Source organism: Gadus chalcogrammus, chromosome 18, assembly GCF_026213295.1.
Source record: "Gadus chalcogrammus isolate NIFS_2021 chromosome 18, NIFS_Gcha_1.0, whole genome shotgun sequence".
Lineage (NCBI taxonomy): Eukaryota > Metazoa > Chordata > Actinopteri > Gadiformes > Gadidae > Gadus > Gadus chalcogrammus.
In genome coordinates, this window is record NC_079429.1 from 19,468,843 (window position 1) to 19,483,333 (window position 14,491).

The 14,491-nt window shown below is 46.5% G+C and overlaps 1 protein-coding gene across 1 annotated transcript in view; it reads right to left on the reverse strand.

The window, feature by feature from the left end:
* ryr2a (ryanodine receptor 2a (cardiac)) overlaps nucleotides 1-14,491 on the reverse strand; it is a 139,548-nt gene that overhangs the window by 71,430 nt on the left and 53,627 nt on the right. Inside the window, exons 34-45 of the mRNA XM_056576687.1 lie at nucleotides 10,686-10,846; nucleotides 10,142-10,304; nucleotides 9,364-9,450; nucleotides 7,845-7,976; nucleotides 6,257-6,351; nucleotides 5,980-6,155; nucleotides 4,885-5,537; nucleotides 3,811-4,011; nucleotides 1,881-1,986; nucleotides 739-882; nucleotides 430-557; nucleotides 92-237 (exon numbers count right to left, since the gene is read on the reverse strand). Coding sequence (XP_056432662.1) covers nucleotides 92-237; nucleotides 430-557; nucleotides 739-882; nucleotides 1,881-1,986; nucleotides 3,811-4,011; nucleotides 4,885-5,537; nucleotides 5,980-6,155; nucleotides 6,257-6,351; nucleotides 7,845-7,976; nucleotides 9,364-9,450; nucleotides 10,142-10,304; nucleotides 10,686-10,846 — 2,192 coding nt within the window. The remainder of the gene's footprint in view (nucleotides 1-91; nucleotides 238-429; nucleotides 558-738; nucleotides 883-1,880; nucleotides 1,987-3,810; nucleotides 4,012-4,884; nucleotides 5,538-5,979; nucleotides 6,156-6,256; nucleotides 6,352-7,844; nucleotides 7,977-9,363; nucleotides 9,451-10,141; nucleotides 10,305-10,685; nucleotides 10,847-14,491) is intronic.

Here is a 14,491-nt window from a genome sequence, read left to right on the forward strand (position 1 = left end):
ACAAAGCTGAGGCTCACCCTAGTCTCACCCTAGCCTTAGTCACCCTCCTCTCACCCTAGCCTTAGTCACCCTAGTCTCACCCTCCTCTCACCCTAGTCCTCTGATCATCAGCTTCTCCTCCTCCTTCCCCATGCGGACACTGAGCAGTGAGCGTATCTGGCCCAGTGCCGCCAGCAGCTTGATGGTGTCCTCCACCGACACAGCGTTGATGGTGTAGGTCTTGGGGAGCGCTCGTACCTGGAGAGACATAAGGAAAGGCAGTGGGACACACAGCACTCACCATATACAGAGTTAGAGAGACACAGAGCTCACCATGTACAGAGTAAGAGAGACACAACACTCACCATGTACAGAGTTAGAGAGACACAGACGTCACAATGTACAGAGTTAGAGAGACAGGTTTTGAGGAACACACACATACACACCCACCTGCCCTCCGATGCCGTCATACTGCCGGTGAAGCAGGACGAACATGGCTCTGACGAGCTCAGGGTCCTCGATGACCGACTCCTGAGCCCAGCGGACCATTGTGTCAGAGATCAGCTGCTGGAGGGTGCCTGGACCAAGAGAGGAGGAGGAGGAGACAAGGTAAAGCACCGTACTGGTTTTGGGAATCAAGAAGTACAGTATTTACAGTAGTACTGCATTAGACAAGAAGAAGTTTGAAATTGAGTGTGTAAGCAAAGGCCAAATGGACTAAAACCAGTGGAACTAAAGAAGACTTTGGGTTGCTCTTACTGGGCTTCTTGTCCTTCTTTTTCTTGGGCAGCTCATCGGACTTCCTCTTGAGGTTGGCCACCTTCTCCACCAGCGACATCAGACGGCCGCGGAAGGTGCAGTCACCGTCGCAGTCGTTTCCTTTGTCCTCGTCAATCTCTATGCCTGCGGACATCTCAGAACTTTAGCACACATCATCTTCCGGCGGAACAAGAAGTTATTTATTGGAGTTCAAGATTAACAACATTGAGCATGAAAGTGTTGCATAGCCTGGCTTGTGACGTCTGTGGCGCCTCAGTTGTGCATACGTTCAAAACCGCATTTTGATAGTCAATTTAGCTCCTCCTCTTGACTCTCACTGCCAGATAGTAAGTAAGAAACAAATGCATGTTTATGCATTGATTCTCTTTTAGGTGGTCGCTTTGATGTGTCGCAAGGTCTATCTTAGCGTTTTGCTGCTAGGGGTCGTGTGTCTGCTTCGCGTCAGATGCCTGCTCTGGCAGCTGCATTGTTTAGTACTGAGTGTACATGCTCTCATTGATCAGAGTTCAGTATCCATGCTCTCATTGATCAGAGTTCAGTATCCATGCTCTCACTGATCAGAGTTCAGTGTACATGCTCTCAGTGATCAGAGTTCAGTGTACATGCTCTCATTGATCAGAGTTCAGTATCCATGCACTCAGTGATCAGAGTTCAGTGTACATGCTCTCATTGATCAGAGTTCAGTGTACATGCTCTCAGTGATCAGATTTCAGTGTACATGCTCTCATTGATCAGAGTTCAGTGTACATGCTCTCATTGATCAGAGTTCAGTGTACATGCTCTCAGTGATCACAGTTCATTGTACATGCTCTCATTGATCAGAGTTCAGTGTACATGCTCTCAGTGATCAGAGTTCAGTGTACATGCTCTCATTGATTAGAGTTGAGCGTGTTTTATCTCGACATAGCGCTGCGCAGCGCGCTGGTGATCAGTGAAGCAAGGGGTATACAACTACAACACTACTTCCCCAATTATACATATTCTTGTAATAAACCTCACTCACACCCTGTCCTCGTGGTTAAGTATTATGATTCATGTGTTACAACACGAACGCAACGGGATACATTCAGTCAAGAGTTGGATGAGATGAAACCGTGTCTTCAGTAAAAATGGGTTGGTACCGCAGTGGATCATGAGGTCTTCATGGAAGGCCATCAGCTGCTCCCTGATGCCCTCTGGACAGGGACACTCGTGCTTCTCATCCTTGAAGTTCAGCAGCATGTTTATCTGGAGAGACACACATCCCGTCAGTATCCTTTACAACTGAACCACAGACACACATCCCCTCAGTATCCTTTACAACTGTAGCAGAGACACACATCCCGTCAGTATCCTTTACACCTGAACCACAGACACACATCCCGTCAGTATCCTTTACAACTGAACCACAGACACACATCCCGTTAGTACCCGACCGATATGCTGGGAGCGAGTCTCGCGTTGTTAACATGCCCAGGAGACGGGCAGCAGCCCTCCTCTCTATTGAGCCATCGTTTGGTCAGTATTTCTCCACATCAGGCGAAGTACAAAGTACCCTTCTCTATCTAGTATCCACTATAGAGATAGAGTTCTTTACCTGCTCTACAACAGTGAAGAGCAGGTTAATAACTGTTTGGCCAGTGGAGCTCTAGGGATGGTGTAACGCACATAGACGTATGTAACACAGCTTCCATCCACTTAAATTAGACTGTATATAATACAGATACTGTCATGAGCAACTTGTTGAAGGATTTCATTGTAGTAACAGGGTTAGGGTTAGATGGCTGTTGAGATAGGATATTGATCATTGTTTTGCGTGTTTCCCTGGCTGTCAGTGGGTAAAGGGCATTTGACCGCATTGACATGCGAGCACATGAAACAGAGCGTTGAATAAAACTAAGGATTGATTCGGGTTCGAACATTGTTGGAAACAATTAGGATAATGTAAATACGCAACTCAAAAAATAAATAACATAGGTCTATTTGTTTTTAGATATTTGAACGCTGAAATGTTAAAAATTTCATAATTAATTACAACAAATAAAAAAACTTTATGTATAATGACGTGAATATTATATTTTTTCACAGTTAAGTTAATGTATTTGTATTAGACAATTTTCCTTATCCTACAAAAATAATCATGAAATTACTATTGATGATAATATGCGTCATTACATTTTTGCGGAAGCTCTAGAATAACTGATTACTCCAGATGTCACCACTGGTTATGTTCTTCAAGGCTTCCTTTTCTATGTTGTGGCCACACAGCACCTGATGGCTGACCCCTGATGGTTTATCGGTGAGGTGACGTGGCTGGAGATACACGTGTGGGTTTATCTGTGGGGTGCATGTTGTGGATCTATCAGTCATCTATTACTTGAAGTTTAGAGTCAACCACTCTAAACTTCAACCTCAATATTCTCTGAGGTAGACCACACCTCATCACCGCCAATCTACAGAGACCAAAGTAAACACAAACAACAGTCCTTCTGGGGCTCTGTGGGTAAACCATTGTGTGTTACAGCCTTCCGTTGCAAACCACTTAAATAGTAAACGAGACATGATTCATTCATTAGAGCTTTAATGACGATGTTCAATATCACTTAGATTTTATTGATTTATGGAAAGGAGGACTGTAAGATTTGCACTCAAATCGTTTTCTTGGTCTTTGGTACCTATTTCTGAACGTCGCTTCTGAAGAAATGGGGCAGAATTTCTTAAAATTTAAATATTTTAAATTATTATGCTTATTCAGAACTCATGTTAATATTTGCACTAAATATACGGTCAAGTTCATTCAATTGGTATTTTTCATGCTCCCGGCAAAAGCTCTAAATGCTCCTGGGCAGAATTGGTACAGCAAAGTCCCTTTGGACACATTTTATTGGTTATGAAGCCATGATATACTGTTAAGGTGCTTTGATCACCCAGACCGGTACAGTCCTTCAACATTTCAATTAACAAGGCCAAATGTTGTTATCCACCGCACATGGTAACACATGTGTTGTCCAGATTGTGAATAGATATTAGCAGCAACAAACCCTGTTTCCTACTGTCCCTTCTGGCCCCTACCTGTTCCTGTGGTGGGGAGCGGAACTCCTTCGTCTTCTTGGCAGTGAGCGCGGCGGACATGTTGAGCGCCTGCATCACCTCGTTGTAGCGGAACTTCTGGTTGGCCTGGAGGCAGGCTACGAAGTCGTCGGAGAAGGCCACCACGGCCTCAATGCGGTGACGAACCTGGCAGTCACACAGGTACTGCAGCAGGCGGCACATCTGAAGGACAAGGTAAATAGCTTGTGAATAAATAACCTCTGGAGCATTTAGTGCTGCTGTCCTCAAGAGTTCAGGGCTGCAAAAAGAGAACGATTTTGAAACTAAATAACCCAAAGAACCTCCCGTCTGTCCCCGCCCCCTCGACACATTTCTTCACCATTAAAAAGTGTCCCTCACACACCTGTGATTGACAGGTAAGATGGATCCCCCAATCAATCAGGGAAGAGATGCCCTGATAGGGCAGAATTTTGTCAGGAGCGTACTGAATTAACTCGGAATAGATATTCTGATATTAGCTCGTCCTTTTATCTGACTAATATCTGACGGACGGCAATGCCAACCTTCTGGTTGTGAGGCTTCTGTTGCGAAGAGCCACCAGTTATTCAAACTATTTCTTTCGGGATGGTTTGTTTACGTTTCACCTGTAACGGGAAATTCTGCGAGAAGTGAGAAGGTGCAAACTTCAGGATGAGGGGGGCCTTTATGCTATTGGGCGGATAGCACCCAACATAATCGAGGACCACTACGTGACTAAGTTGGTATACACACTCGACCTGTGCGTGCCCGAGAGGGATGCATCCAGTTCTAAAGCACTGCCTCAGGCAGTCAGTAGGAATGAAATAGAACCAGCCATCACGACACACGCACACAGGAGAGTTCTACTACATGGCAACATGGAGCACCAGGTCATGTATCAGGGTCCACCAGCTTTTACAGTAAACCGGTCTTCTAACACCCCTACCCTGCGTTCTTGTCTGGAGGAGCCCAGTTAAAGTCACCTAGGGGGCTTTAACTTGGCTCCTTCAGACAAGGACAAGGAAGGAGGAAAATATAATCTGAGTTCTATGTGTGCAGTACCCCACCAAGTCTCACCTGGAGTTTCACTGGCTCTGGAAGCTTCATCTGGAGCAGTCCTCTTCCTCCTCCTCCTCCTCCTCCTCCTCCTGCTCCGTCAGCCCCGTACGGCACCTCCGGGGCCGAGGCCTGCGGAGTCCTCTCCTCCGGGGCGCCGGCTCCCTCTGAGAACACGTTGGGCTCGATCAGCTGCAGGACGTTCTTCAGGTCTCCGTTGTGGAACACCCCCATGATGAGCAGCGTGTAGAAGAGCTTGATGAGGGGCACGAAGAGGAACTCGCTGCTCCCGCCCACAGGGTCCCTCACGTGCATGCTGCCCTCCCTCACCGCCTCGGTCAGCATGCCGATGGTCTTGGTCTTCAGCGTCTCCAAGGGGAACTCGGGGCTGTGCTGGAAGCAGTCCCACGACAGGGCCGGTGCGTTGCTGCCCCCTCGCGAGGCCGCTCGGCGGACGAAGCTCGGGGAGGAGAAGTGCATCCTGGGCCTCAGCGAGGTGCTGAGGCCGATGCCCGGCAGCGCGTGCTTCTTGGTGTGGTCGGGGAACAGCGTGATGGTCTTGGTCTCCTCGGTCATGGGCACGATGTACTCGTTGTTCATCATCAGGCGGGCTGTGGCGTAGCTGCTCAGGTGGATGTCCATGAGGAGGTCATAGTAGCCGGTACGCAACAACCCTGAGGGAGGAAAAAACACATGTTGGGGGGAGGCGCCTGACGACACCTGCTCTCAGATCTTGAGCACAATGTGCTGCTTCTGTGCAATTTGTCAGCTTGTAAGAAAGTAGAAGACAATTAGTGTTGGTAACTGCAGTGTGGCACAATGCAAACCCCTCTCCGTCTTCCTTTACCATAAAAGGCATACAAATTTGAAATGCCCTACCTACTAAATAAAAATACAAATAGGTCCCAGGACTTTTAACGATTTATGTAGAAAAGCATAACTAGGGAAGGGGGTTGCAAATAAGTCCTTAAAAACCCTTGTTGTAGCACATCCGTCATGTTTTTAACCTGTTCTGCATTGTCCCTGGCAAAAAAAGAACTACAACAAATCACATATGTGTCGGCTGGGCGTCTCTGTGGAACACGACATGACGGCTGGGCTGACCAGGTGCAGTACCTGGCATGTACTTGTTCTCTATGGCCTGGAGCAGCTGGGCCTCGTCCACGTGGGAGCAGAGGGCGTGGGCCACCCGGTTGTTCCCCAGGGCGCACACGGCCGAGTACAGCCGCAGGGTGTGGTAGTGGAACTTCAGCAGCTCGGCGTGCTCTGACAGCTCCTGGATGTCCATGGACCTGGGGGACGCCGGGGCACAGGGGTGGGGGCCAGAGCTCTACTCAGAGTGTGTTGGGTCAACAGTCTGCGCCACGGAGGGAGCTTCAACGTCTGTGGGTACCTGTTCTCTTCAGGGATATGAAGCGCCATGAACTGCAGCGGCTCGTTGCACTGGACCAGCCATCCGTGTCTGTCGTTCACCCTGGACACCGACACCTAGGGCAGGAGACACAAGAGGTTAGCCTTTAATTAAGACAGACTACAGGGCAGGAGATACAAGAGATTAACCTTTAATTAAGACAGACTACAGGGCAGGAGACACAAGTGGTTAACCTTTAATTAAGACAGACTACAGGGTAGGACACACAACAGGATAGCCTTTAATTAACACAGACTATAGGGCAGGAGATACAAGAGGTTAGCCTTTTAGTAACATATACTATAGGGCAGGAGATACAACAGGATAGCCTTTAAGTAACGCTGACTATAGGGTAGGACACACAACAGGATAGCCTTTAATTAACACCGACTATAGGGCAGGAGATACAAGAGATTAGCCTTTAGTTCTTAGGCTACAGATTTGTTTCACACTCAATGCGGTTTCTGTTTGATCACTGCACACTTCATTGGTAGAGACCATGGAGTTTCTATGGAAGTGTGCAGGTATCGAAAAATAATCATTGTTTTAGCCAGCTTGTTCTGAATTCGTTTTTAAAAGCTACCTTGGAGTGGATTATCCCACTTAAACCATGGCTAGCAGTTAAGTAAAATATCAAAGTGTTATTCATATTGTTGGTGAATCTGAGTGTTGGTTGTTTTCTTGACTACACAATTAGTCAGACCGGAGAAATACATTGATACAATACATCTGAATAATTTCTGGAACACAATCAGTCAAGCCCCATAGTGAAATGAAAACATCTAAATACTAAACAGAGTAGACATGATTAACGACCTAGATTCACAAAATCGAATGAATACTGAACAAATATACAATAATGATCCGTTAGCTCAATCTTGTATTTGAATACTAGTATCCTTGTCTCAGTGGACTTCAGACGCCAGGGTAGGAGAACCAACATAATTTTGAAGACGATTGATTTTGGTGTTTATTTATATTGATCAAGTTGAAGGCAAATCAATAATAGACAGGATATACCATGAGTGCAAGACAGGTAAGTGAGAGTATCCACTGATTATTTAGTGGCAAACTTGACATTGCCCTTCATGGTACCAGCTGAGAGAGTTACATGCTGACCTCGTTTCCCAGATCCAGGTTGCAGCTGGATTATGCTGCTGGGGAAAAGGTTTCAACCTGGCTTAATGTGTGAGGAATCTGGTCTCCATCTGAAGGAGTGTTCCCAACCAGGACAGCCCTCCACCGCATGCCCTCTGCTGTCGCCCCAGTAGCTACTGAGGCAGCCCTCATATCTATGGTTACGGACATCGTTTGCCAATGAACCCTCTTAGATCAGACCTTGTTTGTATGTTTAAGCTAAATAGCTCATATCTCTCATAGAGATATGAGACAGTTACTTTTATGAAGTCAATTGGTCGCAACCGTGGCAGATAATTAAACAAAAATATAAATAATAAGACGATCGCATAGTAAAAAAAAAACAAGAAAGTCACATAATAATATACTACATAAACACTACAGTGTGGTGCACCTGTAGCACCCTGAACACATGGAGGGATGTGAAGCCCACCTTAGGGAAGTGGTTGGGGAGCCGACTCCACAGCACCGAGGTGAGGAACTGCACGTGGAGCCGCGGGGGGCACTGCGGCGCCGGGTTCATCTTCTCACTCTTGAACAGACCGGCTGACACCGGCATCACGTTCTGGACCAGGGACAGCCCCACATTAGAAGACCTACCGGAAGAGGGAGCTCTGACCTGCTACCGGCCTACTGTTAGCTGGGCTCTGACCTGCTGCAGGCCTACTGTTAGCTGGGCTCCGACCCTCTACCGGCCTACTGTTAGCTGGGCTCCGACCCTCTACCGGTGTAAGTACCATATCGGCTCGGCTTCCAGATCGGCTCGGGGTCCGTCGTCTGCTGATTACGTCACACAATACGCTATCTACAGCAATAAGGTTTTTTATGGCTTAAATTAAAGAGCCTGTAATGATCTTTCATTTTGAACATAGACCATTCCCAACCTATCTGTATGGATAGTTTTCTTCTAAAAACAAAACATCCCTCGGAATCATCTTTGCTGTTAAGATAAGCCGTCCGTGTTGCCAGATTGGGCACATTTTCAGCCTGATTTGGCTACTTTGAATCACGTTAGGCTGGAAAAACGGGACATATGTCCAATCTGGCAACACAAACCGAAACTAGACATAGACCTACTCGCGCTCACACATGTGCTCGCTGTTGCCTCGTGGTTGCTATGACTACAGCCAGAGCTACACCACAAAACAGCCAATCACAACTGTCCGACGTACAGCCAATCACAATGTACGCCCATTCAAGCGTACAGCCAATGATATTGTGTAACGTAATCAGAAAACGACGGATCCCGAGCCGATCTGGAAGCCGAGCCGATATGGTACTTACACCGGCCTACTGTTAGCTGGGCTCTGACCCTCTACCGGCCTACTGTTAGCTGGGCTCTGATCAACATTAGTGTTAAAACATAACAACAGGTTTGATTTACCCAGAGACGATGACTACAGTCTCTACTTTAATCTATGCTGAAATGTTGACGGTATGCTAGCGGTGCTTTAGTGAGCCGAGGGGAGGCGCTCAAAGCGCTGAGGGTTGGGAATGATTATGAATCTGACTCAGCTTTAAGGTCACGTGATGCAGTGTAACAACGCCCCCTGGAGACTCCGCTAACTGACTCATTTCCCACGATACATTAGAGTGATTATTTGATTCTACATAATATATCGGTTTGGACGGATATCCAACCGAGTCCAGATGAACCTAGAAAACACTTGAACTATAGAAACAGAAACTAGATGTATGAATTCAAGACAGAGTTATTTTCGCGGGTTGGACGGGTGTGTCATATCTAATTATTAATTTGTGTTTTGTCAAAATCTGGCAAGGGGGGGAGGTGAAGGGTCTCGTGTGTGTGTGTGTGTGTGTGTGTGTGTGTGTGTGTGTGTGTGTGTGTGTGTGTGTGTGTGTGTGTGTGTGTGTGTGTGTGTGTGTGTGTGTGTGTGTGTGTGGTCAATAGAGTATAGTGTTTTATCTGATGTTGATGACTGTTTCCTCACCTTTATATGACCCAGTTCAAACTGGAACACGTTGGGACTAGTGGCCTGAGCAAAGACTGCAGGGAACAGCTTGGTGCTGGGCTCCACCTGAAGGTGAACATGGTCACAAGGGCATTCAGCCTTCTCCCTTTTGTTTAGAAAAACCCTACATCCGTTCTAGCACAGTGGAACTGCCCTGCATACTAGTGCTATATTGTATAATACTACATTGTTAAATTGTTATAGATAAATATAAGACAGCAATCACAAATACCAAAGATTCATAATGCTAATGTTTTTGTTTGATCCCTGTGGGAGAGAAACGCGGTTATGTCAAATTTTGGTTCAATAGAACAAATTCAGTTAAATGCTCTGGAAAACATCTTATTTTGTAGACACTAATTAAAAGAATACTGTGACTTAAGTTGATTTCCTCGTTGGTGCAGAGAAATCTGAGAGTAAAAAAAAGTATGCTTTTTCTGGCCGATCAACAGCCAGTTGGAATCCATGTAACTGGTAGCTGTGATCGAATGAATGAAAGGGACTTTCAACCTTGTAGCCTATGGGAAACATGCTTAAAGGGAACAGGAAAAGGGAAGAGGGGAGGAGCAGAGCTGTCTATTTTAAAGTCTGGACTAGGCTAGCTTGAAATAGAAATGCTGGCATATTGTACTTTTGGAGTGATATCGGAATTATTTGTTTGGTGGTGTAACATGGAATTGTCATCTTACCTCATAACTTCTGCAGAATGTTACGTGGTGAACAATGCGAGCAACAGTAGGAGGATGTGAAGGTGTACCTGGTAGTAAGTGCTGAGCTCTTTCCCGTTGGCCGTGAAGGTGAGCAGTCCGCTGGCGGTGTCCACCAGACATCCTATCTCCAAGCCGTTGTTGTTGCTACGTCCCTGGCCTGGACTGGTGCACTCTCCAGCCCACACCATGTAGCAGTTGCTGCGCTTTATGCTGGCAGACAGAAACACACAGATATAGTGAACCTGATGCACTTCTCTGGTTGAAAACCAAAACACAATGACAAGAATCCACTTTGAAGTAAGAAGGTTTTAGACAGGGTTTACAAGTTATTGATGGACAGAAAAACTTTATATGGGAGCGTCAAATGCTAAGTAAATCTGTGTATCAAGACTCTTTGAAAACAGTTTTGTTGTCTCATTAGATTCAGAGCTGCAGGATTTCACAACTGATATTTTTAGCCTTTCATTTTCTGAAGAAACCCTGCCAACTCCATGCTGTCCAGACCTAATAAACAAAGCGATTCTGTTGTGGCTGTGCCAGGCTAAGCTAACCCCTAGGCCCTAGGGTGTTGAGAAAGGAGGGAGGACTTACCTCTCGTGAACTTTGCCCTTCTCGTCTCCAAGGGTGACGGTGACCGTGCGCACCTTGTGCAGCTCAAAGGAAGGGTCGTACTGATGGAAGTCAGAGGTGACCCATCCCACCCACACGCTCCCGGGCTCCTGCCCCGGGAAGACGCGCACCGAGAAGAAGTACTGGCCAGAGGGGAAAGACATGGGAGATCAGGTTAGAACCACATCCAGCGTCTTCAACATGGGAAGGTACAACCATTGGAAGACATGGGAGGTCAGGTTATAGCCACATCCAGCGTCTTCAACATGAGAAGGTACAACCATTGGAAGACATGGGAGGTCAGGTTATAGCCACATCCAGCGTCTTCAACATGGGAAGGTACAACCATTGGAAGACATGGGAGGTCAGGTTATAGCCACATCCAGCGTCTTCAACATGAGAAGGTACAACCATTGGAAGACATGGGAGGTCAGGTTATAGCCACATCCAGCGTCTTCAACATGAGAAAGTACAACCAGTGGAAGACACAGGAGATGAGGTTATAACCACATCCAGTGTCTTCAACATGAGAAGGTACCAGAGGGGGAAGTCACAGGAGGTCAGGTTAAAATCTAGCATCTGCATTGGTTTAAAGGAGACATATTATGGTGTCTTCCCAACAAGTAAACATAGTGTTTGAGTTCCAGAAAACATGTTTTTGAAGCTGATTGTTGCAAATAGCTTTTAGGAAAGAAATCTCGCCTACCGCTTTTCCCCTCTAATTCAGTCCCTTCAGAGTGCGCTGTTTCTGGTAACTGTAGGCGGGGTACTTTCAGAAATGCATATCTCACTCAAAAGATCATGTACAGACTCATTTCAAAGTTTGTATGAGTGTGGGAGCACCAGAGGCCCCAAACAACACCCCAAATCCCAGGAAAAGTGTTGTTTTCATTATATGTCCCCTTTAACTATATGTGGGCCTTAACATAATAAACTCAATCTACTTATGTTGAAGATGCTGGATGTGGTTTTAACCTGACCTACTGTGTCTTCCACATGGTCTACCTTTTTACCAAAATCTATAACTCATATAGGAGCAGTGTGCACACAGTGCCCAGTCTAAATAGTCACCACACGTCTCCCCAATACACAGCTGTGTGCAATTGGTCAACAACATCACATGAATCATTCTGTCAGGATCTGGCATCCGTAAAGATTTGGTATCTTGTCAAATCAAGATCATAGTGTCCAATTCTTTGATTAATTATATATTAACCAGTTCCGGTCAAGACTTGTAAAATTGTGAGGGATTATGGACATTTGTATGACTGACTACAAGCGCATACAAGGCTTTTGATTGGCTTTTGATGAATCCTACAATTGAAAGGAATCAATACATACGGATATAGTGGACACACAGTGTAGTGTGAGACCATGCACAATGCACCTTTTAGGTTAACATATGCCCACACACTCTGTCTCACTCCAATCCCTATCAGCTCATTTACCAATAACAGCATATACTTTGATAACAAGCTCGTAATAATAGAACATTATCAAAAAGGCATGTGTAGGGATGAACCAATAACAGTATTGATAACGGTATTGGCCCAAACCAAGTCAAAATACTGTATTGGCAGTACACATACACACACACACACACACACACACACACACACACACACACACACACACACACACACACACACACACACACACACACACACACACACACACACACACACACTATGGGATGACCAGGAATCTAGGACAATTCGAAACCTCAATCGATAGACATATAGTCAGCGTCGAAAAAATCAATAGCCTATAGTTTGTTGCATTAATGAATTCATAGTTTTTATTTTAGTTTTTATCTTTTTTTTTATTTTAGTGTCACAGTTCTCTTTGGTAAAATAATGAAAAATAGCCAATTTTTTTCCATATTATTTAACGTCTGACAATAATAATAAAAAAATATATATATTTTATATAGCGCCTTTCAGGATACTCAAGGTCGCTTCACAAGAGTGGGAGGTGAGGGTGTATGTGTAGGAAAGTGAGTGAGAGTGCAAAATGCGCAAGGCGCTGGGTGGGGTCGTGAGTTAGAGGCCATAGGCCTCCGAGAAAGTCTGCCCACGGAAGGGGCACAGCGGATGTTCGGGGGGAGCTGGTTTAATGCAGAACTTGACTGGTAACCAGTGGAGCTGCATCAGGGTGGGGGTGATGTGCTGCCAGGGCTTAATGCCAGTTAAGACCCTGGCAGCTGAGTTCTGCACATATTGCAGTCTGTCCAGGGTTTTAGAGGGGAGACCGGTGAGTATGGCGTTGCAGCAGTCCAGGCGGGTAGAAATGAAGCAGTGGATCAGGGTTTCAGTAACTGAGTCTGAGAGTGAGGGTCGGAGTCGTGCAACGTTCTTGAGGTGGTAGAATGCAGATCTTGTGACGTTCTTAATGTGGGACTGGAATAATAGGGTGGGGTCCAGGATGACACCCAGGTTGCGGACTACGGGTGATGGAGCAGCCATCCACTTCCAGGAGTAGATCACCAACCTTCCTGAGCAGTGACTCGGGGGCCACCACCATGAGTTCAGTTGTATTGCTGTTCAGTTTGAGGAGGTTGGAGGTCATCCAGGTTTTTAGTTCTTGCAGACAGTTGATGAGTGGACCAGGCGGGAGCTGAGTGGAGGGTTTGGTGCTGATGTATAGTTGAGTGTCATCAGCATAACAGTGGAAACTGATACCGTGGTGACAAATAATTTGGGCAAGGGGGAGCATGTATCTGGTGAAGAGGAGAGGGCCGAGCACAGATCCCTGCGGTACGCCATGATTGACTGGAGCCAGGGTGGAGTTGGCATCTTTCAGGCTGACATATTGTTTGTGGTTGGGAATGTAGAACTGAAACCAGGAGAGAGCTGAGCCCCTGAGGCCGATGAGCTCAGCAAGACGGGTAAGGAGGATGAGAATGGAGATGAGGCCATTGTCGGCGGCAGTGAGAAGGTCGTTGGTGATTTTAGTCAGGGCGGTCTCAGTACTGTGTCGAATTCTGAAGCCTGATTTGAGGGGTTCAAAGAGCTCATGGTGGGACATGTGATGTTGGAGCAGGGAAGCCACTGCTCTTTCCAGGATTTTACTTAGGAAAGGAAGGTTGGAGATCGGACGATAGTTGTTTGGTTTGTCAGGGTCCAGATCAGGCTTTTTCAGGGCGGGAATAACTGCTGCTATTTTGAAGCCTGAAGGCACCCTACCAGAGTCCAGTTAGCAGTTGATGATGGCGGCAATAGAGGGACAGATGACAGGGAGGCAGGTCTTCACCAAGGTGGTAGTCATAGGATCCAGCTTGCTGGAAGAGGTCTAAGCTTTGGACACCAAGTCAAGCAACTGGTCAGAGTCCAGTGTGGTGAAAGAGGAGAAACAGCACTGCAGTGGACAGGCAGTAGGGGTGTCGGCACCAGAATGGGGGGGAGTAGAAGAGGGTGGCGTAGACTGTTGCAGAAGGTGGTTGTGAATGGATTCCACTTTGTTTTGGAAGAAATCCAAGAACCTGGAGCACAGGTCTACAGCGTCAGTGGGTTGGGGAGCCTCGGGTGGGTGCGTGAGTCTGTTGATGGTTTTGAAAAGCTTTTTGGGGTGGTTTTGTTGGTTAATAATAAGCATGGAGTAGTAGAGTGTCTTTGCCTTAGACAGAGCCTCCTTGTAGTCCTTGATAGGGTCTTTGTAGGCCTCATGATGTATGGTGAGGCAAAATGTCTTAAAGCGCCTCTCAAGCCGGCGGCCAGCTGCCTTCCTGAGGCGGAGCTCAGGAGTAAACCAGGGAGTGGGGCGTGAGAAGGAGACCAGTCAGGTTATGG